Raw genomic sequence first — 24,374 nt, forward strand, 5'->3', positions numbered from 1 at the left:
TGAGGGCTCCGTGGCACAGGGGTCACTGTGGGTGTGCCCACCCCTTGCATGCACAGTTTTACATACGTTTATCTGTCTGGGAGGGGTTTTTTAAACAAAAAAAAAAAATTAAAAAGACACTTTTCACCCATCCAGGATAGTGTCAAAACTCTTAAATTTCACCAAAACTTCCAATTGCATTTTCCATTGACCATTTCCATGGCCTGGATCCAGCAGGGACAGCCCTGGCAGAGCAGCAGGCACAGAGCTGCTCCCCAGGTGTGTCCCTGTGCACCAGCTGTGCTGCAGAGGAGCCCTTGGGGTTATTACTCAGAGATTTAGAGAGGAATTGCAGCACTGAGGAGACTCCTGCCCCTCTGACCTCACCACACTCCATGTGACAGAACACCCTGCTTCTCCTGGACTGGGCATTATTCAGGTTAAAAGCATCACCTGGGGATGGCTGGCGAGGATGGACTGGCTGCACAGAGACTCTGATGGCCTCAGCTGTGCTCCAGGGGGATTTTCCTTTTTTAAAGATGCTCTGGGAAGAAGCAGCCGTGGCTCCAGCCCCCCCTGGGCTCATGGACACTGTTTGCAGCCCAGCTGGGAATTTTACTTCGAACCACGAGGGCTTTTAATTCCACAGGAAACCTTTTGAAGTACAAGTCAGTCTTTGCAAATGAGTATCTTGGATTTTCTGGGGGGGTTCTGTTTGGGGTGGGGAGGGATGGGGTTTGTTTCATACGTGTTTAATATTCCAGGCTTGGTCCCTGTGGCTCAGCACAATCCCTCTGCTCCAGAGGGATGCAGCCACTCAGACCATTCTGCCATGTACAGTTCTCACTGGGGTTTGTTTCCCTGCCTTGAGTCCTTCTCTTCCCCTTTTTTGTGATTTCTCCTACCCAACCTTCCTTTCCTCCCTTTTTTTTCCTTGTTTCTTTCCCTTGTAGCTTGGAAATATCAGCAAACAGTTGGCTTTTCCTCACCTGGTGATCTGTTGTACAGAACTTTGGGAATCTCAGATGGGGGAGGGAAAAAGTTAAAAAAAAAATAAAAATAAAAATAAACAAATTACTTTGACATGGGTTTTGAGTTTGAAGTTTATTTTTCTTTTTGCCCCTGCATCTGCAAATTTGGGGTGATGTTTGCAGAGCTCTCAGGAGCTCCCTGCTGCTGATGGAGGGTTGCAGCAGCACTGGGGGTGCACATAGAAGTTTGAGGGATGCTAAAGAGCCTTTGGTTCAATGTCTGGGAGTCACAGCAGTAAAAACAGCAATAACCCCTTGGGAACTCAAAAAGGCCCTTTTCTTGCTGGCACCATATGAAATCTCTTTGCTCCCAAATCCTTGAGGAGCTTCAGAGCTGCAGCTTCTAAAGCCACAGAACCCCAAAGGGCCCCCAAAAATCCCAAAATCCCCCCACTGTTGGGACTTTTCCTTGCATCACTGCTCAAGGAGCTGTGATTCACCTGATTTCAAGCTGCTCTGCCTCCCCTGGGCACCAGCAAATCACCAATTCCAGTGTTCCCAGCCCTCCACTACAAACTGGAGAATAAAACAAAATACCACCATAAATATGACAACTTTATTAAAATATACATATGAGTACAAATTAATGATTACATGGATAAAGTTCACTGTCTGTAAACAAATATATTAAAAAAGAGCACGTCTTTTTTGTGATATAAAGTGCAGTTATGTTTCCATATTATATACAATATGTCAGCATTGGGGGAGGGGGTGTTGTAAGGACTATGAAACTAACATTTGATTATAAGATAAAATTCTCTGAGAAAGTATACACCTACATATTACAAAAAAAAGGGCTTGAGTTCATTTAACAAACAAGGATCAGCTTCCCACCACGTTAATTCAGCTAAGGAGAGCGTGCAGGTCTCGGGATAAACCAGGAGAGAGGCACCAACCCCATTTTGTGAAGGGAAACTTGCACTTCCCACAGTTCACACCAACCCCAACCTTGCACCCAGGGAGGAAACCAAAGGACAAGACCTTGTGTGTAGCTGGATTTTAGGGAGGGAATCAAATATACACGACTTTATGTCCAGCTCTGATCCCGGGGGGCTCCCCACGTCCAGAGGTCCCTCTGCTTTGGTGGGGACACAAAAACCAGGCCAAAAGCATCCTTGTCAGCAGCTGTGGGATGTGTGGAGCCCTGGCTGGGGCAGCCCTGGCTGGGGCAGCCCTGCCCTAGGAGTGGGGGGCACGGCAGGAGCGGCAGCAGGCTTTGCTGTAGTACCAGTGGCTGCACAGGTTCACCTTGATGGCCAAGGCACAGTTGGTTCCTGCCTGGTCCTGGCAGCTGTCATCTGAAGGAGGGAAAACATGAAGCATGGCAGGGAAAAGAAAAACACATAGAGCCTGCCAAATATTCAGCCAAAGCCCCTATAGACCCCTCTGCCACAAAATGAGCCATTGTTCAGCCCACAGGGACCCCCTTGTCACATAGTGGGTTATACTGGTTCCTACTGAGAGTGGGTTCAGGATGCTCTGGAGACACTGGGAATGACTTCTGGGGCTGCTAGGCTTACTGGTTTATACTGGGGAAATGCTCATGAAGATCTAGGACCCACTGGGAATGATTTGGGGAGTACTGGTTTCTACTGGGAGGTGCTCAGGACACTCTGGGACCCACTCAGAATGATTTTGTGTGGTTCAGTGCTTACTGGTTTTTACTGGGAAAAATTCCAGGGGGGTGCAACATAGTGAGCCACTAGTCACCCCATAGGGACCTCCCTGCCACAAAGTGAACCATCAATTCTGTCCATAGGGAACCCCCTGACACAAATTTAACAGAGTGCCCTTGCCACATAGTGAGCCACATTCCAAAAGGCCAAATTCTGAGCCAGAGCACCTCCCCATATTGTGCTGTAGACACTCTGACAAAGTGTCTATAGACTAGAAAAAGAAAATAACTGGGAGCTCATGGGCTCATTTCCCCCACTCACACAGCTCTAAACAGCCCGGGATGAGCAACAACATCATCCCAGCTGTGGCTGCCACCTCCCTGACATTCCCTGGAAAACACCATGGAGCTTCTCAATATTATTGTCAGCCTGGGCAAAGACATGAGCAGGTTGATCTGTTCCTTCACACCTGGCCAGGCTTGGGGAGCCTCATTGGTCCCAACCCTGAAGCTCAATGTCTTTGATGTAGAGCAGATCTGTTCAGGGGCTGCTGGAGCTACCAAGACACTGAGTTGTTCCCAAGTCAAGGGCTTCTCCTGGTAGGGGTTCACAATTTCTATCCCAAAGAGGCAATTTGGGAAAGGGAATGGAAATCCATCAGTGTCACATCCAGAGTTAGGGGCAAGTGAGATGCTGGAGAAAGGGATGAGGCCAGAGGCTGCTTCAACACTCTCTCAGCTCCTTTCAGTGCAATATTCTGCTTCAAACCCATAGGATTTATACTTTTATATGTGCTTAAAATCCATAGGATGCATAAAACCAGGCTGCTCCCAGGGCAAAGTGGCCACAAGGCAGCTCCCAAACTCCAGGCCCCATCCCAGATCCCAAGGGAATGGGCAGCCCAGAGCACCCAGGGCTGAGCCAGGAGCTGGCCCCAAATCTGTCTCCCGTTTTCATGCTTTTCTCCCACACTGTCCTTATTCCCAAATCCTATTAAAGGATTAGAACTGCGTGTTTGCTAAAGATCACAGGGACTCTGAGCCAGCAGACGAGTCAGATAACGAGATAGTTACAAATCCCACAGGACACCCAAAGACCAAAAATCATTAAAATAATGGCACAGACAGAACTTCTTCGGCTCTAGCTGGAATCTTACAGAAGCAGCACCCAAATCAGTTCTCCAAAGACCACTTTTATCTTCAGGTCAGAGCATGCTTCTTTTAGCTCTCCTCTTAATTTACCTGCAGAAAGAGCTGGTGCACAGTCCCCCATTATTTTGGCACAGAGGGAGAGCTGTGCCTGTGCATCCTCCCTGGGATGATTACCCAAATGGGGGCAGTGGAAGATAAGGGATGCATGGCAAATCAAGGCTCACCTGGGGGCTCTGTGGGGCAGGGCTGCAGGTCACAGGTCTGTTTGCCCACGGGCTTCACCAGCGGGTCACAGCCCCGCACGATGTCCTTGCCTTGGTAGCACTTCACATCCCGCATCCTCACGCCGATCCCGCAGGTTTTTGTGCACTGGGGGACAGAGAGAGGGGGTGAGGTGAGACCCTGCCATGCCTGGGGACTGTGCTGAACCAGGATCTGCTCCTTAAGGCAGGAGGAGGATGTCACATCCCAATGCCACACTGCTGCCCCCTTGCTCTGTCTTTGCTGCCAGCACCATCAGGGGTAGGAGGATGTGGTGCCATCCCCTGGTACTGTCACCTTCCCTCCTCCTGCTGCCCTTCACAAGGGACCACAAAGGAGCTGGCCCAGTCCAGGTGATGCTCTGTAGGACATGGGTGGCCATGGAACCCCCAGAGCAGCAGGAGTGTGGTTGTGGGGTCAGATAGGGGCTTTGTGGAGCCACTGCTGGGTCCAGCACTTTGGATGCCTCATAGAGCAGGGCTGCTTTAATTGTAAGATTTGCAAGACTAAAATTGAGGCTCCCAGAGCTCAGATCACAGAGGCTGCATTCAGTGGGGCTTGCAGGAAGAGCTTGCACTGGCTCAGCTTGGACCCTTGGCCACTGAACCCTGCTTTTTGGGTTGTGCAGGGTGATGGGGCATCCCATCACAGCATCCCCAAATTCTGCATCCCCAGGGCAGCCACCCTGTGGGCTCCATGCACACCCCCAGCCACACTCCCAGACACAGGGAAAAAAATAAAGAAAAAAAAATATAAAGCTCCAGCTGGCCCCAAACACCCCCTCTCAGTGCCGAGCACAGACAACCCCAGATGCACCATGGTGCAGCAAAAACAGCCAGGATGTTATCTCAGGGACCTGCAGAGGCTCCCCCATCTCCTGAGGGGTTCTGCAGGCAGGTGACCTTGGGGCAGCACAGCTTTGGGGCTCCGTCCCCGCTCACCTCAGACCAGGGGGTGGTGTACCACTTGAAGCAGGGCCTCTCAAAGCACGTGCTCTCCTCCACGGGCTTCTTGGCCACGTCACAGTCAGAGGGGCTGCGAGTCTTGATCTTGCCATTGACAATCTCCAGGCAGAGCACGATCCTCTTCTTCACCCCCCGGCCACACGTTGTGTTGCACTGCGGGGTCACGAGCAGGGCCAGCTGAGTCCTGCACACCCCTTCCCTCCAGGGCACCCCAAATCCCAGGAGCTGCACTTACCCACTCCCAATTCTGCACATGCCACCCTTCTAGGGCACCCCAAATTGCAGGAGCTGCACTTACCCACTCCCAATTCTGCACGCTCCATCCCTCTAGGGCACCCCAAATCTCAGTACCTGCACTTACCCGACTCCCAGTCCTGCACACCCCAAATCTCAGGAGCTGCATTTACCCACTCCCAATTCTGCACACCCCAAATCTCAGGAGCTGCACTTACCCGACTCCCAGTCCTGCACACCCCAAATCTCAGGAGCTGCATTTACCCACTCCCAATTCTGCACACCCCACCCCTCTAGGGCACCCCAGATCGCAGGGGCTGCACTCACCCGCTCCCAGTCCTGTGCCAGCCAGTGCGAGGGGCAGTTCTTGTCCCCGCAGGGGTGGATGGCCAGGGGTTTGGTGTCCAGGTTGCACTGGGACTCGGGCACCACGCGCCCGTCGCTGGTTTTGCAGTACACGTGCCGGATCATCCTGCCCTGCCCGCAGCCGCCGCTGCACTGCAACCACAGCGGGCACTCAGCACCGGGGATCCGTCCTGAGCCACCCCAGAGTGGGGACAGGGCCCCAGAGTGGGGACAGGGCCACACAGTGGGGACAGGGCCCCAGAGTGGGGACAGAGCCCCACAGCGGGGACAGAGCCCCAGAGCGGGGACAGGGCCCCACAGAGGGGACAGGGCCCCACAGAGGGGACAGGGCCCTGGATTGGGGACAGAGCCCCAGATTGGGGACAGGGTCCCACAGTGGGGACAGGGCCCCACAGGGCTCAGCTGCCTCCCTACAGAGGAGACACAGGCCCACAGGGCTCAACTGCCTCCCCATAGTGGGGACAGGGCCCCATAGCAGGGACAGGGCCCCACAGGGCTCAGCTGCCTCCCCACAGAGGGGACAGAGCCCCATGGCGGGGACAGTGCCCCACAGGGCTCAGCTGCCACCCCACAGAGGGGACAGTGCCCCACAGGGCTCAGCTGCCTCCCCACACTTGCTCTCCCCAAATTTTATAGCGATTTTTGGGGTTCGGCTTAAAACAACTCAGTGAATCTTTCCCGCAGCCAACAGGGATTCCGGCACCACAGAATCCCACATTGGTTTGAGTCGGGAGGGACCTTAAAAATCACCTTTTTCCAACACCCTGCTATGAGCAGGGACACCTTCCACCATCCCAGCTTTTTCCAAGCCCTGCCCAACCTGGCCTTCAACACAGGCATGGGACATCCAAAATTTCTCTGGGCAACCAGGGTCACAGCCCAAACATCCAGCACCTCTCAGGGTGGGCAAAAGGGGAAGCACCACGAGCTTGGTGGCCCCCAAAGAGGCCAAGGGGACCAAAAAGTGGCTGCAAATATTCATCCCCCAGTGCCTGGAGCAGCCGGTGCTCCCCGGCACTTCCCTGGCTGCTCTTGCAGAGATTCTCGGTGTTTCCTAGCACTGCTGCTGCCATGGAAACTACTTATTTTTAGCTGATGTGAATGTATCAAATTTGGTAAAAATAGCTTGGGATGGAGGGGGTCTCTGGAATGGAATTGTGCAGCAAGGGAAAAAACTGGGGGGGAGGGGGGGAAAAAAAAATAAAAGAGAGAGCAAAAGAGAATAGAAAATAAGGGGGGGAAAATAAGGAAAGGGAGGAAAGAGAAAAGTTAGAGGGGGAAAAGGAAAAAGAGAAAGGAGGAAAGGGGAAAATAAAGGGAAAAGAGTTAAAAGGTTCAATTTCTGGGCATGGAGCATCATCATTGCCAAGGAATGCTGTGCAGCAGACAGACAAGAGGATTTTGACACCCACTGAGGCTCTCAGCCAGGTCTGTCAGGGTTTAACCCCTGCTGTACCACATCCCCCACAGGGCAGGAGCCTCAAGAAGAGCCCGGGGGGAAGCAGCAGGATCTGCTGGGTCACCCTCCATGCCAGGCTGACTCAGGGTGACAGCAGTGAGGTGACAGGGGACAGCCAAAGCAATGGAATTATTTGGGACCAGCTCCCAGCACAGGATTGTTGGGCACGATGAGCCCAACCCCAAATCTCCCAGTTCCAGGGACAAGGCAGGCTGTGCTGGGCCACTCAGGCGGGCTCTCACCGGTCCCCAGTCGGACACTGTCCACTGCCGGTCACACGGTGGCCCCGTGCAGTTCTTCTCGGCCAGGGGCCGGGCGCTGGCATCGCAGAGCTTCTCCTCCTCGGAGCAGCGGATGTCCCTTGTCACCACGCTGCGCTCCCCGCAGCGAGCCGAGCACTGCCGGGAGGGGACAGGGACACGGCCTCAGCTGCTGGCATCCCCATGTAACACAAAACTCTAAAAGCACGCACTGAAAATACACAAAAATTTACCCAAACCCCCTCAACAGCTTCAGCATCCTGCCCAGGTGCTGTGCTCTCCCAAATGGGGGGAAACTCAAGGTTGCAGAGCTGAGCAGTTTGGAGACAACTTCCCAAGAACAGCCAGCTCCTTTCCACCTCTTGGAGAATGTTTCTCCCCGTCCCCGACTGCACAACTGAGATTTTTATGCTGTGGATAAATTTGGCACCGTGCAGCCCAGTGACATTATTTAGAACTGGATTTGAGTTACTACAGTCTCACATACACATTACATTTGCTCCGTGCATAACGTAAAGCAGGGAAAAGTGTCAACAGCACAGGGCCCAGACGCACCGTGCCGAGATGTTAATCCTCAGAGCCCTGAAATGTGCTTTTTTTAATGCCTATTTCCCCAGCCAACTTGGCACCCCACCTCTGATGGGATCCAAAGGAGATTAGCTCTGCTGCTGGCTAAGAACAATCCACTCCAGCACTGTCTCAAGCAATCTGTCCCTGACAAATGCTGGAGGAGAATACAGATTTCTGTAAAATAAACCACTCCAGTTTGCTACGCCGGACAAAATAACACTCCAGCACGTGCTGAGGGAGCTCCTCTCTACCAGCTGGGAAAGTCAAAACATCCTGCACCACCAGGGAATGCACCAGCCCCTCTGTCAGCTCCAGGGAAATGATGCACACCAGCTTGCAGGGGAATGGAGATGTTTAAATTATGACTAAGACGAGTTTTTTGGGAGCTTCCCAGGAGGAAGAGTCATATTCCTCGTGATGCAAACCATGGGGCAGGTTGGCACCCACGGACAGCTCAGCTCAGAGCTCATCTGCTCTTGCTTAGATGAGCTCTGTGCTTGATTTGGGAGGAGGCATCCCGAGGAAGCAGCACTGGTTTGGTTGTTTCCATGAGTTTGTGTTTGTAAAGGGAAGGTTTCATTCTGTATGTGGTGCAGAGGAGATGGAAGTGAGGAACGGACATTTATAGGGATGTAATTAATGTGTGAGTGGGGATCACCTTCCCACACTCTGGGTTTGGAGAGGTTGCTAAGAAGATATTGATGGGGAGATCTGAGTTCTACCCTACCCATGAGTGACCAATGGCAGTGGCCTCTCAACCTGAACAGGAGCCAGGGATTCAGTTTAAGGGGAAAAATATTGATCACAGACAGTGACTGCAACCAGTCCATCCTGAGAAGCTGTGGCTGGCTACAGATTGTTGAAACGCTGAAGCCTGGGAGTTTTGAACTTTCTGTGCTTTCTGACAGTGACCCTCAAAAGAGCACTGCTTTTGACTCAAATCCTTGAAGAAGCTTCCAAATTTGAGTGATGGAGTTAAAATCACAGGTGTGTAGTTTAAATAGAAGTGCATATTATCACGTGGTGAAGAGTTGGGGATTTAGGGGTTTTGGAATATAATAATAGGTATGGGACATAAAAGATGTTCTTGGGCATTGTTTCTTCTTCCTTCTTGTTTCTTCTTATTAATTTTAGGTAGTAGCTTTTTAATTAGATGGAAAGTCCCACGGTGCAGGTCACAAGTGTTTGGTTATTGGGTCAAAAGTATAAGTAATACAAATGTTAGCTTTTAATTGAATAATTAGCCTTTGAAAGACCTTGCAACTAGCTAGATATCTCAATTTTCTCACTTTTACCTTGTTATCTAGAAGTGCTGAAGAACTCCCTGTTCTATAGATTAAAATTAATAAACAACTGAGCCCAAACACAAAAATCCATCTTATTCATGCATCAATCCTAACTCTGAGCAAAGGCAGAAAAACCAAGAAAACAACATTGTGTTGGGTTGATGGGGCCAGAAAATGTGTATTCTATCACCATCTATTAAAGCCGGGTGGAGCAGTGACCCTTATCTCTGTGGCACATATTATCTGCTAATGGGCCATCTTTAAACCAGCTGGGGCAATCATCTTTATCTTTCTACAGCCCATCCTCCCTCCAGGAGATATCTCCTGTTAATGGGCCATTGTTAAAACTGGGTGTGGCAGTGACTCTTATCCCTGTGGGAGGCATCTCCTGTTAATGGGCCATTGTTTAAAACTGGGTGTGGCAGCAATGCTTGTCCCTGTGGGAGATATCTCCTGTTAATGGGCCATTGTTTAAAACTGGGTGTAGCAGTGACCTTTAGCTCCTGGCACACATTATCTGTTAATGGGCCATCTTTAAACCAGCTGGGCAATCATCTTTATCTTCCCACAGCCCATCCTCCCTCCAGGAGATATGTCCTGCTCATGGCCATTGAGTCCCAGTGCATGACTGATAAAATTACATCCTCCCACTGGGAGATGCTCCACCCAGAGGGAGGAGCCAAGCCTTTCCTACCCAGATAAAAACGGATATTTTGGACAGCAAGTTACTTTTCTTTCCACTGGATTCCAGAGGAAAAACCTGACCTTTCCATATCATCAGGAAAACTGTACCTTCTCCAGGAGCACTGCTCCAACTGAACCACATCTGCCACTGCAGGAGGATGCAGCCACCATGGAATGGGACTGCTGCCACCACCCTGACTGACTGACGGGTGTCAGCTTGGATTCTGACTCTGGCAGTGTTTGGGATTGTTCTTTGTAATACTGCATTTCTATTTTAATTTTCCTAGTAAAGAACTGTTATTCCTAATTCCCACATCTTTGCCTGAGAGCCCCTTAATTTCAAAATCATAATAATTTGGAGGGAGGGGGTTACAATCTCCATTTCAAAGAGAAGCTTCTGCCTTTATTGGCAGACACCTGCCCTCCAAACCAGGACAAACATGAAGATAAATCAGATGAGGATAAATTAGAAAAGGGAGAGATGCCCAGGCACAGGAGCTGGCCTGGACAGCAGGACTGACCTCGGACCACTCGGACATCTCCCACTGGGGCCCGCAGGCCGGGTTCTTGCAGACCTTGCGCTCGTCGGGCCGGGCGATGTCGGCGGACTCGCACAGGTCGCTGTACACGGAGCTGTCGAAGCCGGGCGAGATCATCTTCCAGCAGCGCACGATGCGGAACTGGAACCCCTCCCCGCAGGTCCGCGAGCACTCGCTCCAGCTGCTGGTCTCCCACCTGTGTGGAGGAGTTATGTCAAGAGACACCACTGGCATCAGCACCAGCCCTTTGTTAAAAGCTTTTCATGTTTTCTTTCAGTGGCTTCTCTCAAGAAACTCTGACTCCTTTCCCAGAGGCAGCTCCATAGCACTGACTCCTCTCCTCTCTGCAAGTTTCTTTCTGCATGACCAGCTAAACCCAAATCTGTCACTTACCAGCCACCTAACTCTGTCTGACCCTCACAAAATATTATCTGTCCCTTGAACAACCACATGTCCCTTCCTCCTCACAGCACAGCCAGCAGCCTCCAGCCCAAACTGCAGTGGGCTCCAGCCCAATCTGCAGCAGACTCCGAGTCTCAAGCTCCAACTCCAACCAACTCCTGCCCAGCTGACCCACTCTTTTATAACCCCCATCCTCGTTGGGCAGGCAAGGCTGTGTTCACCTCTGTGCAATCAGTATGGCTGTAATTGATTGAGGAAAATTGCTTTCTGCATTATCCCTGCAAACTGTCTTCCCACTAAACTTACAAACTCTCTTCTGCTTCCCTGGGCAGGGAGCAGAGCCCATCACCTGGCTGGAGCATCCCAGGGGAAAGCCCTGCCTGGCCCTGGCTGCAGGAGATGCTGCAGTGAGTGAGTTGCAGTCAGGCTGCCAGCTTGTGAGAGATTTTCCTAAGGGGTGGGAACCACCAACATATGTTGGGCTCACCCCGCAGACCCTGAAGCTGAAACCAGCTTGTCAGGAGGAAGGGTGGCATGGCAGGGCCTGGCCCAGTGTCCTCAGTGACAAGTGTTTGTCACAGTGGGATCTGCCAGCACGTTTCTCCATCAGGCTTTTTGCCCCTGTTTGAACTCTCCTTTTTGCCTGCTCAGCTGAAGCACAGAGGACACGCCATCCATCACCCTGCAGCTGACAGCAATAATGTCACACCGAGCTGCCCGAGCCCTGATGGGACACAGGCTCATGTCCCAGCATCAGTCTGGCTCTGCTGAACACATGTGACAGGCTGGAAGAGCTGGGATCTGCTCCAGGCACTGCCTGTCCTTTACTGTCCCCTGCCACCTCTGTCTGACAACAGAGGAGCAGCTTACAATCCAAAGAAAAAACATAAAAGGTCAAATTTTTACAGTACAGGAGTAATATAGCAATTAAAGACTGAGCTAAAAATTGGAATGAATCAGAATTCCCAGCCTGGGATGTGGGCAACCCCCAGGTCCCCACTGCTGCCATTCTCTGAGCAGGAGAGCCCCAGCCCTGGCTGCCCCCAGGTTTCACACTCCATGTGGGGCTCCAGGCACAACAAGCAGCCCTAGGGAGATGTCACACATTTAGAGATGTCATTTTAGAGGTGTCACCTCACTTCAGAAGGGAAATGGAACAAAGATCTTCCTTATCCAGATCATGCAAAATAACATTTTTTCTTTGAAAAGCCTTGCCCGCCCAAGCATCTTCCTTGCTGTGCCCAAGTTCTGGCAGCTCCCAGTGCTCCCCAGTTGAAGTCACTGGTAAATCACAAAACAGAGTTTTAAAAAACTACAGCAAGCAGAGATTGCAGTCCCTGTGGTGCCCTCAGGGTAGGTGCATTCCCTGCTTTGCCCTGTTCACACCACTCCGGGGTGTGAATCCCTGGATTTACTCCTCCTTTACTCCTCCCATAGTCTGACACCATCACAGTCACAGAATAGAAGGCCCAGAGCTGGAATGGACCCTCAGGGTTCATTGAGTCCAGCTCCTGGCCCTGCCCAGACCCCCCAACAATCCCACCCTGGGTATCCCTGGCAGTGCTGTCCAAGCTCTCCTGGAGCTCTGGGGCTGTGCCCATTCCCTGGGGAGCCTGGGCAGTGCCCAGCACCCTCTGGAAGAACTTTTCCCTGATGTTCAATCTAAATCTCCCTGACACAGCTCCAGCCATTCCCTGGTTCCAAACATTGGTCAATTGAGAGGAGATCAGTGACCCTTTGACCCCTTGAGAGGAATTTGCATGGTGCAATGAATTCTCTCCTCAATCTCCTCCAGGCTGAACAAGCCCAGTGACCTCAGCTGCTCTTTGTATGGCTCCTCTACACTCTTCACCACCTTCACAGCCTTCCTTTATCACTTTCTCCTATGGTGGCACCAAAAACTTCACAGAGAGCTCAAGGAGAGGCTGCTCCAGCACAGAGCAAGGTGGGACAATCCCCTCCTCTGCCAGGCAGGGCCCAAACCTCCTGTTCTGCCTAAACCTCCCAGCCTCCACACCAGCACTGCAGCTGTCCAGAGCTGGACAGTGTGTCTCTGGCCAGCCTGGCTCCAGACTGTGGTCACTGTCTGGGTTAAGAGCCACATCAGAACAAAAAACTTTCCAAAGGAATTCCAGCATAAATTCCTCTCTGCACCAGCTCTTGCCCCAACACAAGCCTCTGTGAAGTTTGGAATGCTGAAGGGATCACAGGGCTGGGTTTGTTTGTAAGCCCAGCCTCTCCACCCAATTCACTCACACATTTTCCATGTGCCAGGCAGGGCAGGATGATCCTTGCTGGGAGCCCCAGGTGCCAGCTCTGCCAGGATTTATAGAAGTTTTAACCTGAGCTAAAAGCACTCAGGAGGAAACTCTTGCTGCTTCCCAGATGGAGTTAAGGAAGGAGGGATGGGAGTGCTAAGGGCTATCCCTGCTGCCCCCCAAATCCACACCAACCCTCCCACAAAGGCATCCAGGGCAGAGTAAGCACAGAGACAGGAGTGGCCAGTGCAGGGTACCTTGGCTGGCACTCTCTCCCTGCACAGAACTCATGGATGGGCTCGGGCCGGGTCATGGCATCACAGTAGGTGTCGTCCACCTCGATCCCATCGTAGCGAACACACATGGCATATGTGGACATCACTCCTGGGCTCAGAGAGAACACACACACACAGCAGGGTGCTTGGTGAGCTGCACAGACAAACTCTTTGCTGCTGTTGTTGTTGGTTTTGGGGTTTTAGTTGAGTTTCTCAAAATTTCCTCCCGGTGGAAAGCAGCGCGCTGGACTTTCTGTCCCGTGGGATGGGTGTTGCTGGGAGGGAATATCACAGTGGCCATCCCACCAGCTTGGGCAGGGTGGTTGAGTTTGGCCAGCTCAGAGGAGGGCATGGCCACCCCTGCCAGGGCCTGCCACCCAAACCAATATGTGACTAACACATTTTTTATAGGAAATACTCAGCGCTGCCAGGCTGGTGGGTGGAGGGGACAGCAAACAGCCTCCAACCCACTCCATCCCCCCACTGTGCATTACACCAGGTGTTCCCCAGGTGCATCCAGAGCTCCAGGCCAAGGCAGGGATCCTGGAGATTTGGCAAGGAAGGTGCTGCCCCTCCTGCTCCCCCTCCAAAGCTGCAGCAGCCGGTGCTGTCAGAGCGAGACCTTTTCCCCCACAGCATCCCGTGCCAGAGTAAATGTTGGGAAGTCCATTCTGGGACCTGGCTGGGGACCAGGAGGCTGCTCTGGCTACAGGTAACAAGAATTGCAGCTCTGGGGAACATATGGTTTATATGAAACTAAAAAAAGATCTACAGCTTTTGACATGGCCTTGCCTCTCTGCGATATGTCAGCGAGGAAGGAGAAATTTGAGTTAAACCTCTCTCTGCTTGCTGCAAACCAGGGCAGAGCAGGCTGGCCCTGCCAAGAGAAAAGTTTATTCAGAGGGGATCAAAGAAGTAAAAAATGTCCCAGAATGTGTAGATGACAGGATTTGGGGAAAAGGGATGGCTTGCAAAGCTCCCGCTGCAGGCATGAGGCTGCTGGACAAGAGCAAATGCTTAAAACGTAAAATCCTTGCATTTGATCTTTTGAGAGATGTCCCTGAGACTGTAAACTCCTCTCTCCCACTCCTTTCCCTCTTTTTAATTCCAGAAGCACTGCAGGCTCTGGATAATTTCAGGGGCAGCTCAGACAAGTGCACGACCCACACGCCTGATTCATGCCAAACGATCAACAGGACCCCCTAGCCAAGGGCTGAGGGAGGAGATCAGGTGCCTTGAAGCTTTTCAGGGGGCAAAAAGGGAGGAATTTATGCAAAAAGAGGGAATTTCTGCCTGAAGAATAGAGGCTTAGTTTCAATATCCCTGGCATCTCTGTCACTGCTCCAGATTTACACCCTCGCAGCTGAGCTCAGGCTCCAGGATAGAAGGAGTGGGAAAAATAAAACAATCAAAAAGCCAAATGCTATTGTGTTTCCTGCCAGAGCTGAACAATCTTTAAAATTTCTCTCTGCAGGGAAGCAGCTGAGCTTTTCAAACCTCTTGAAGCTGTCAAAAAGGTGTGGAAGGGGGGGAAAAAAGGCTCAGCTCAGGTTTGGGGATCCTGCTTAGTCCCAGGGGGGACACAGAGTGATAAGAGTGAAAGGCAGTGTTCAGAGCTTTGCAAAGGGAGGCAGTTTGAAGGGATTAATGACACACTGGGCACCAAATCCTGATCCTCAACACACCTGAGAAGTTGGTGGGCTTTGAATGCTCAGTCCCCAGCTCCTCTCCCCACCTTTGCACCCAGAGCTGGGGTCGTGCTAGAGCAGAGCTCATGAGACCCCCTGAGCATCACCAGCTCCTTCCCATCCCTCACAGACAGAAAATGGACTCACACACCAGGTGATTTCAGCAGGCTGTGCAGAATTTGGCTGCTTCTGATAACTACCTGTGGTGCATGTAGAGCTGCAGGGTTCATGGGAGGAAAGCTTCCACCTGTACATGTCAGCAGCACTCACACCTTGGCCCTTTCTTAACAACTTCAATCTGTTTCTAGCAACAAGCAAACAAAACAAAACAAAACAAAACAAAACAAAAAAAAAAAAAAAAAAAAAAAAAAAAAAAAAAAAAGAAAAAAAAAAGCATTTACAAGGCGAGTGGTGACAGCCCATGACAGACACACACATCTGGCTGCAGTTCGGTTGGGTTTGGGTTTGGGAGGGGATGTGCTTGGTTTGGCTTTGGTTGGGTTTGGTTGTTCTGATTTTTTGGGAGGTTCGTTCGTTTGAATCAATTTTTAATTTTTTTTAGTTTCACAACATACCTGTCCTGAGCCCCAAGTAGAATCCCCAGCCCGGTTAGAGGCAGAGCTTCCACTGTCTAGAAATAGAGAGAATGGGATAAAAATACCCACAAGTAGAAACAGTTCAGAATTTAACAAAGTTTGCATTTTCTGCTCAAATACACCTGGCCCTCGGCACACAGTGACTAAAGGTGCAGTATCTCCTCCCCTGTGTCTCCAGGGCTGGGCAAACCCACTCGTGCTGCTCAGTGCAGCAGAGATTTTTGGCTGCTCCAATCTCCAAAATCCAGCACAGGAGTTTCTGAGCTCGCCCCTCAAAGCCCACTGATTTTGCCGCTCTGGTTTTGATCTGATCTTTTTTTTTTTTTTTTTTTTAATTTATTTACTGGAATTTGCATCTCTCAGATCCACGCTGTTCTCAAACACAAAATGCCACGGGGAGAGGAGTAACAGAGTCAGCCTGGTGTGAGAAACAACATTTATCCAAGTGAGAATTGCAGCTGCTCCCCGTGCTGGGAGGGGGGAACACCTCAGGGATACTGCACCTTTACAACAAAATGTTCTCATACCTTTGTCCAAACCCTTGAAACAGCTACACTGGAATAGTGTACTAGGTTGTATCCTCACATCCAGTTGTCTCTGGCCTGGCAGGATATGCAGCTTGTATGATTTCTAGGCAGCAGAAGCTCTGAAATTGCCTTATTTAGTTGTTTGAAAGAAAAAGTTGAGGTCCAGCCTATCAAATCAACCTTTAAAAGGACACTGTTGAGAATTCAGGCGTTTCCTTTCTGACCCACCCTCCTTCCACCACCAGCACTGAGCCTCCAGAAGGATTAAAAACAACAACAATCTCATTTTCCCTGTTGATTTTGCCTCTGTCAGTTTGGCAAATGGTTGCTTCCTGAGCTTGAAATGGAACTGAAATGAATGTGGCTTTTTCTTTTTTTTTTTTTTTTTTTGGTGGAAAAATAACAACCTCAGCTCACTATAAATAGTGTTTTATCTGCCACAGCAGCTCTGCCTGGGAACCCACACCAGCTCCTCCTGATCCCTGCCCTGTGCCACCAGCTGCCACCCAGCCAGGAGAGGGCTCACAAATGACACTTGTCATTAAAACACAGTCAACATCTGCTTTTTGTTTTTTAATTTGCCTGGAAATATTACCCAGATCCTCCAGTCTATATCCTACCCTCCAAGGCATGAAAGTAAACACCAAATTATCCTGTGACCAGGACTCCTCTGTCTTAAAAGGAGAAAATCTTCAAAATAAGCTTTATCCCACATCTGAGGACAGTAAATCTTTCAACAGTGTTCCTTCAGTGTATGTGATCTCAAATAAAGAGCTTCTATGCCTGACAAGGTCCCAGGGACAAGATCTTTCCAGAGGAATCAGACATTTTCAGCTCATTTCCAGCAGAGACAAAACTGTCACTTTGTTCTCCTCTAAATGCAGACAGCAGCCCATTGTCCAACAAAACTGGGGGCATTTTCTCTTTCATTTTAATTTTCCTCTTTATTATGAGCTAAATATTAAAGTCATGCATTTGCTTCCCAAGCTTTTAATATGCTTTTCAATCAAGATGCAGCACCAAAAATTACCCTTAACTGAGTTCTGGGCTGCCCCTTTTCCCAAAACAGCTCCCACAGTAGAGGAATAACTCAGACAAATGCACACAAACACCACAGATCAACATCCACAGTTCCTGGCTCCCATTTCTGTGGTTTATTTTGGTTTTTGTTTCTAAGCAAAGGGCCAAACTCGTGGCTCCTGTTGTAGGCTCAGCTCTGGCTGCACACTGGGATAGAGTGTGGATTTGTCCCAGCACACCCCAGAAAGGTTTTTAGCTGCTCCAGGAGAAGAAAAGCAGCACAAGAGCCACCAACCCATTCATCCCAGCTGGGTTTGTTTCCAGAGAGGAAATAGGACATCCCACTCTGGTGCAGGGTGTTCCTGAAACTGGGTACCTCCATCCATACCACAATGGGTCAGTAAGAAATAAACTGCTCCACCTCCAACAACACTGTCCATATGGACAGACTGGCTCCAGAGAGCTGAGCTTCCCTTATGGGTTCACTGACAGGGAATGAAAATGAGCAAAAAGCCACAACCCATCCCAGACTGATCTTGGGAAGGATTTGGGAGGTCTTAAGTCCAAGCTCCTGCCCCCTGAACTAGGCTGATCCCAATAATAGGCTGGGCTCACAGAGCCTTGCCCTTTCCCAAGAATGGGAGTTCCTCACTCTGCCTCACTCCAGGACAAGAGATTTTCCTTGTGTCCCATCCTTTTATCTCCAACACAGTTCTGGCTGTCCCATCAGCTCTCTCCTGGTGTGACAGCTCCAGCCCAGAATACACCAAACCCCACAAACCCACTGTGTCCTAGATTACAATGTACAGATGTGCCCAAAGTTTGTATTCTATCACCATCAGCTGAAAACATGTGGGGCATTGATCTTTATCTCTGTGGGAGATATCTCCTGCTAATGGGCCATCTTTTAAAAACCAGCTGGGGCAATCATCTTTGTCTTTCCCACAACCCACCCTTCCTCCAGGAGATCTCCTGTTCATGGCCATTGAGTCCCAGTGCATGACTGATAAAATTACATCATCCCACTGAGAGATGCTCCACCCAGGGGGAGGAGCCAAACATTTCTTACCTAGATAAAAGCTGAGATTTGGAACACCAAAGCTGCCCTTACACACTGGTTTCCAGAGGACAAGAGCTACCAGGATCACTGCCAGGATTTCTACAGGATCACTGCTTCAAGAAGACCACTTCATCTGGACTGCTACCACCACCCTAACTAGCAGGGTGTCAGGTCGTATTCTGACTCTGCCAGTGGTTTTTCTTTTGTGTTACTGCATGTATTTTATTTTTCTCTTTTTTTCCTATTAAATTGTACTTCTGACTTGGAGTCTCTCACTGGTTTTGATTCCAAAACCATTACACACTGTCACTAGGGACTTTATCCCACCCTGCTGGTGCCAGCAGGAGCATTAATCCTGGCCTCAGGGGCTGAGCTGGAGCTCCTCATCCCTCATTCCCACCCTGAAGATCAGGTTAGTGATCAGTGTTACAACAGTAGCTGATCCCAGCATCAATCCATGAGCTGCTACTGCAGAGCTTTGGATATTCCTGTCCAAGCTGTGACTCCCTGAGCTGCTTCTGCAGCGGCTGAGGCAGCAAATCCAGGCTGTTCCTGGACCTAGAGTGGAGTTCCCAGTGACAGGGCCATGCCTGGGAGCTGCTGGAAGCATATTCCTGCCATCCCAAATGAGGAGGATCGTGGGTGGCACTCAACAGGGTGGGTGGAAAGGGGCCAGGACCAACTTCTGCTGCATCAGAACTTGGAGGAAGGGGCTGGGGGGTGGGAGCAGGATGTCAAGAGAAGGCAAAAGGAGGAGGTTTCTTCATGGCCATGGCTCTGACAAGGAGCTGTGACAGCAGAGCAAGGCCCCCAGCTGACAAACATCAGCATGGACTTCCCAACATGCCCACCAAGGGAGACGTGGAGTTTTCCTCTTGCTTAAATGCTCTCATGACTTCCTGCTCCCAAACCTCTGGCCCTTCCTTCCAAATTAACTCCCAACAGAACATTTTCACCATCCCACCCCCACTTACCTCCTGCTTCCAAAGAGAAACCACACATTGAGCATATTACGAGTCGAGAACAGCAATAAATTGGATTTACTGTAACTAAAGGCACGTCTCCTACCTTGCTTTGTGGGTTCTGTTCCCTTGGGGGCTGCTCATGGTGACGGTGGCATTGGAGAAGGGCGTCTCTGCAGAGCTGTTGGTGGCTTTGCCATTGCTCAGCTCCATGTAGGTGCTGTTGAGCGAGTAGGTGACGAGGCTGTCACTGTCCTCGTAGTCCACGTAGAGGCTGTCCATGGGTGACCCCACCGAGTTGATTGGGTCCCCCTGGGCGAAGATGCTGTTCACAGTCACGTTGAGCAGCAGCTCCTTGGAGTCTGAGGTCTTGTCCAGCAGCTTGTCCGTGATGGCGTTTTCCAGCAGGAACTCCCTGGAGCTGAGCCTGGCCTCGGGGTCTGTGTCGTCATGGTCTGTCTGGTAAGTAGACCTGGTTACGTTTGAATCTAGATTGGAGCCAACAGGGGGGAAACCACAGTGACAACCACAAAATGCATGGAGGCTGGGAGGGAGAAGCAGCCCGGAGCAGCGGGGACGCGCTGGAGCCTGAGCAGCCACACGGGGGTGGGGGAATCTCATGGGATGCAGCTTTGGGGGGGGGGGTTTATCCTGCTATGGTGTGGCCAGAGGGGAGCTCAGCACCCGCCAGCACTGCCCAAAGCAATAGCAGAGGTGAAAGGAAGGTGCCCTCCTGGCCCCACAGCCCATGCAGCCATGCTGGGAAGGCACTCCAGGCACACTGGGGGTGGGATGCCCAAGGGACCCCAATGGGAAGGAGTTGCTGGGGGGCTTTGGAGGAGTGGGAGATGTTGTGATGGGGAGTTTTGTGCAACCCAGGGGTCCCTCCTGTCCTTGGCATGAGGCAAAGCACAGCAGGGCACCAGCGGGGAGATCTCACCCGGTGTCCACCCCCCACATCCCCTCACCAGAAACCAGAATCTGAAGGGCAAAGAGGATTTGTGAGCAGAGATATTTTAAAGAACTTTCCGAGGTTTCCAAAACACAAACCAGCAGAACCACCAGAGGTAGAAACAGAGCATTTCTCAACAAGAGCTCTGAGAAGCAGAACAGTGAGGCCCAAGTCTCCTCCTTACCTTGGGGTTGTTTGCCCTTCAGTTTTGGCTCACAGTCAATTGTTTCTGCTCTTTCATAGACCTCATTGGTTTCCTGACCTTTGCTCAAGTTTAAATCTTCCTCCGTGTCCTGCCTTCCAAACACCTGGTTCTCCAAGTCTATCCTTTCCCTGGAGATTTTCCCAAAGTAGGTTGCATTGTGCTGGATGAAGCCCAGTGGAACATCTCCATCCAACTCCCGGCTCTCCTCGCTCTCCGACTCAGAGAAGGTGTAGTAGATGGGCTGCAGATTTTTTGAGTGTGGCTTCCTCAGGAGAGTGTATTCAAATGTGATGGATGGGTTCTTGCCATTTTGATTCCAGACCTAGCAAAGAAATCAGGTTATCAGCAGGTGCAGGGAATTTGTGGCATGCAAAGCATGGGATTCATCTTGGACCTGAGAGTTGGGGACCACCACTTTTGCTATTTCCAATCTGTTTTCCTTCAAACTGCCAACTTCTTCCTGCTGGAGCCCAGCACCATTTTCCAAGGGTTATTTGGCAGTGTTGCCGTGGGGATTAACCCCAGCTCAGGAGCCACAGGTCACACTTCCTCCTTGGCCACTGAGTGACCAGAGGCTTGGGGCAGCCACCTCACAAGACCATAATTTGCAAAGTGACTTTTTGTGGAGCACACCCTCCCCTGCAGCTATTACACCCCACAGGAGCTGGGGACTCCCAGCTGAGACAACCTCACAGTGGTCTAATGCTTTGTAAGCACCAAGCAACCATCTCTTCCCCTTCCAGAGGAGTCTGGGGCTGCATGGAAGATGTCAGGAGTTGGGCTCTGGCTGGCTGCCCAGAAGAAAATTAAGAGACTTTTCTCCAAATACCTGGTTTTACATGGTTTGCTTTCGAGAAAGAATTGGGGTTTAAGGTTTATGCACTTGTCTAAGCTCTCTGGCCCAGCTTCTTATTTTTGCTTTTCCTGCCAGGCAACTTGGATAAAAATGCCAAGGAGCAGAAGAGAAATCCCTTTGCAGTGCCTCAGGCATCTTCTCCCTGCAGAGAGGAGTTACCAAGCCCACAACAACCACTCGCAGCCCTACCTGAACCCAAGAGCTCAAGTAAAATAGGGTTGGGTAAGGAATTGGGCAGAGCCACTTCTCTCACTCCCCTCCTCATTTGAAACCATGCAGGACTCTGCTCCCAAGCTCACCCTTTTTTCAATCCAAGGTGGATTTTCTCTTCCCCATCATTAAAATATGATAAGACAAAGCTCACCATTATGTTCAGTCCTTGATTTGTGGGTCCCTGGGCAACAATGTACTCAATGCCAGTCTCATACACATCCATGGGCCGGCGGTACTTGAACACTGTGCCTGCAATATTGAAGTTCTTTGGGCTGTCCACTTTATAGTTCCCATTGAAGAAATAGTACCCAGCTTCATCTGCCACAGCTTCAAAGGAGAGAGAACAGTCAGTGTCATCACATGCAAGGGCAAAGCTGTGGATGCTGCTCCTGGTTCCTTCAGGGGGTAAAATCAGTGTCACAGCAGTAAAAAGAGATTCTCCTACATGGCAATGCACTGGTCACCTGTTTGCAGCACACACCACATGAGGACGTGCCCAGAGTTCTGGGCCATGAGTCCCTTCATGTTGCAAACCCCTGAGTATGTGGCTCACACTCACCACCCCTGGCTGCTGTCACCCCCTTGGCTCCAGCCCAGCAGGAGCATTGAACAGTCCCAGCTCTGCAGAGAGCACTGGCAGGTGAATAAGGGCAGGAGCTGATGCCCCCTGAGCCAGCAGTGGCCCAAGACAGGTCATCCTGAACTAGTCCAGGAACTGGTAACCACATCAAGCCTTTTTCATCCATAGAATCATCCTAGAATGGTTTGTATTGGAGGGACCTTGAAGCTCATCGCATCCTACCATGGGCAGGGATACCTGCCACTGAACCAAGCTGCTCAAAATCCCATCCAGCCTGGCCTTGAACACTTCCAGGGATGAGAGAGCCACCTTTCAGAGGCCTCTGAGGCAGCAAATGTGCTTCTCTTTGGCAAGTCTGGATTTCTCCACACTGCTCCTGAGCAGCTCTGTCACCTCCCCCATGAGATGGGTGTGTGGTCACCAACACTTCAGCAAGGCCACGTGTAGATCCCATCCCCTTGGTGCTGTTGTCATTGCACATTCCCCAGGCAGGGCAATGTTAAGGGGATCACAAGAGAGATGAAGTCACTTGGCCACCTGTGATCCAGCACCAGGGCTGTCACACCCTACTGAAATCCCAATAATATTCACCAACAGTTTCTGCTTTAAAGCAATCAAAGTGCTGACAAACACAGCCTGGATGCTCAGATTGCAGAGAGGAGCAACACCCTGGCTGGGACAGCACAGATTTACATTGCCTACAGATTTAACTCACGTCTGCAACAAACAGACTGGCTGATCCTTGTGGGTCCCAACTCAGGATATTCTGAGATTCTATGACAAAACTACATCCAGCTCAGCATTGGAAAAAGCATTAAACCAGCACAGGCATGCATCCTAGGGAAGCACCAAGAGGTTATACACACCCAGAACATCTGCAGACTTTTTCCGTTCCACTATCTGGATATCCCTCGCTCCGGCGGGAATGTGCGTTACCAGAGAATAACCTACGGGAAACCACGGATTAGAGAAAGGATCTTTGTAACCAGTGATCTGAGCAAAGCCCTCCTCAGGCAGGGCTGCTCTATCAAACACCCCGGCCTGGACCCACGTTTTTAATGAGCTGTGGATTAAAAATCCCCAACCCTTCGTGTTTTAGGCTGCAAACGGGAGCTTATCGGTAATAGAAAAGAAAAATGTGTGAGTTGTGTGTCCTGGTTAATGGAGGAAAAACACACCCAAGGGGGGAAATTATTCAATTCTTAAATGCACAGATATCATGTTTATCTAAATTGGTGTAAGAAAATACATCTGTAGAAGTTTTTATGAGCTAGAGAAGCTGTTGTGTGGCTCAGTATTAATCTCTGAATTAACCAGCATTCCCAAAACCCCAGCAGGAGATGGGGGCTGGTTTCTCCTCTGACTCCCCTTTGCTTAGCAGACAAGAGATGGGACAGGACAAGTCCTCCCACAGCACTGAAATTCCTGCAGTTTGCTCCATCGCAGAGAGCATTAATCATAATTCCTGAATTAGATTGTTATATTTAGGACATGTAGGTTCGGCTGGTTTATATCAGAGACTCTTGAAATCCTGGCCTTTCAAGATACTGTTGCTTCCTGTTATTACAAATCGTTTATTTCTAATCTTACTGGGTCATGAGTGTCCTGTTTTTGGCTAAATGACTAAAAAAGACTAAAATAGATACCAGCCTGTTGCATAACCCTTTTGCACCACTCATCATCAGAGACCTCTGGTTTCTGACAAGCACCACGCAAATTTCCTGTTTGGGTTTTTGATTTTTTTTTTGTTTTTAAAGAAGCTTTTCTCTACCCAGAATCATAAGTAGCATCACACATAGAACACGTGGGAAAAACTGCAGCTGGGCAGTTGATAAGACCTGAAAGCAATTTGCTAAAAAACAATGAGCCCATTTTAAACCCAGCCCTCTCAACTCAAGCCCTCAGTCCCCAAAGTCTTACCAAGATGAGAATTTCCTTTCCGGTAGCTGCCGGTTACGTGGGTGCAGCTGCTCCCATCTCCTTGGCAAACTCCACATTTATCCAAAGTGTGGGTGGAGAAGAGAATGCCATCACAGCCAATGGGCTAAAAAATGCACAGCAGAGCACTGAGGGTCAGGCAAACGTCGCACCCACTGCGATCCTCTGAATGCTACTAACAATATTTTTGCTATAATGTTTAACAACCTCACATTTTCCAGACACGCAAACCCCTCGGAAATCCGTGTATTTGCAGGATGTTCCATCCCTGGCCTGAACCATTAACTGTCTCTGACCATCCACAGTGGTGCAATGAAGGTCACAGGGCTTGCTAGAAATGTGAACATAGTCATCTAAGGGGAAAGGATATAAAGAGAGATTCAAAAACAGCAGAAACACCACAACTTTCATCCTACCCAAGCCAGTGAATCTCTGCCAAGC

General features: G+C 50.3%; 1 protein-coding gene across 7 annotated transcripts in view; it reads right to left on the reverse strand.

Annotated features, from left to right (window-relative positions):
- Nucleotides 1-1,544: 1,544 nt before the first annotated feature.
- Nucleotides 1,545-24,374, reverse strand: part of ADAMTSL2 (ADAMTS like 2) — a 28,608-nt gene continuing 5,778 nt past the window's right edge. For 2 of the 7 annotated variants that reach the window (XM_079323898.1, XM_079323899.1), the window contains exons 6-19: nucleotides 24,141-24,286; nucleotides 23,916-24,039; nucleotides 22,862-22,942; nucleotides 21,567-21,742; nucleotides 20,404-20,668; nucleotides 19,296-19,677; nucleotides 15,225-15,328; nucleotides 13,319-13,445; nucleotides 10,384-10,597; nucleotides 7,305-7,460; nucleotides 5,565-5,735; nucleotides 4,980-5,156; nucleotides 4,002-4,146; nucleotides 1,545-2,308 (exon numbers count right to left, since the gene is read on the reverse strand). In XM_079323898.1, the coding sequence (XP_079180024.1) occupies nucleotides 2,190-2,308; nucleotides 4,002-4,146; nucleotides 4,980-5,156; nucleotides 5,565-5,735; nucleotides 7,305-7,460; nucleotides 10,384-10,597; nucleotides 13,319-13,445; nucleotides 15,225-15,328; nucleotides 19,296-19,677; nucleotides 20,404-20,668; nucleotides 21,567-21,742; nucleotides 22,862-22,942; nucleotides 23,916-24,039; nucleotides 24,141-24,286 (2,387 nt within the window). In that variant the 3' untranslated portion in view covers nucleotides 1,545-2,189. Of the gene's footprint in view, nucleotides 2,309-4,001; nucleotides 4,147-4,979; nucleotides 5,157-5,564; nucleotides 5,736-7,304; nucleotides 7,461-10,383; nucleotides 10,598-13,318; nucleotides 13,446-15,224; nucleotides 15,329-19,295; nucleotides 19,678-20,325; nucleotides 20,669-21,566; nucleotides 21,743-22,861; nucleotides 22,943-23,915; nucleotides 24,040-24,140; nucleotides 24,287-24,374 lie in introns of all 7 variants that reach the window. The other 5 variants (XM_079323896.1, XM_079323897.1, XM_079323900.1 and 2 more) reach the window with 4 other exon arrangements.

Source organism: Erithacus rubecula (genome assembly GCF_903797595.1).
Source record: "Erithacus rubecula genome assembly, chromosome: 21".
Taxonomy (NCBI): domain Eukaryota; kingdom Metazoa; phylum Chordata; class Aves; order Passeriformes; family Muscicapidae; genus Erithacus; species Erithacus rubecula.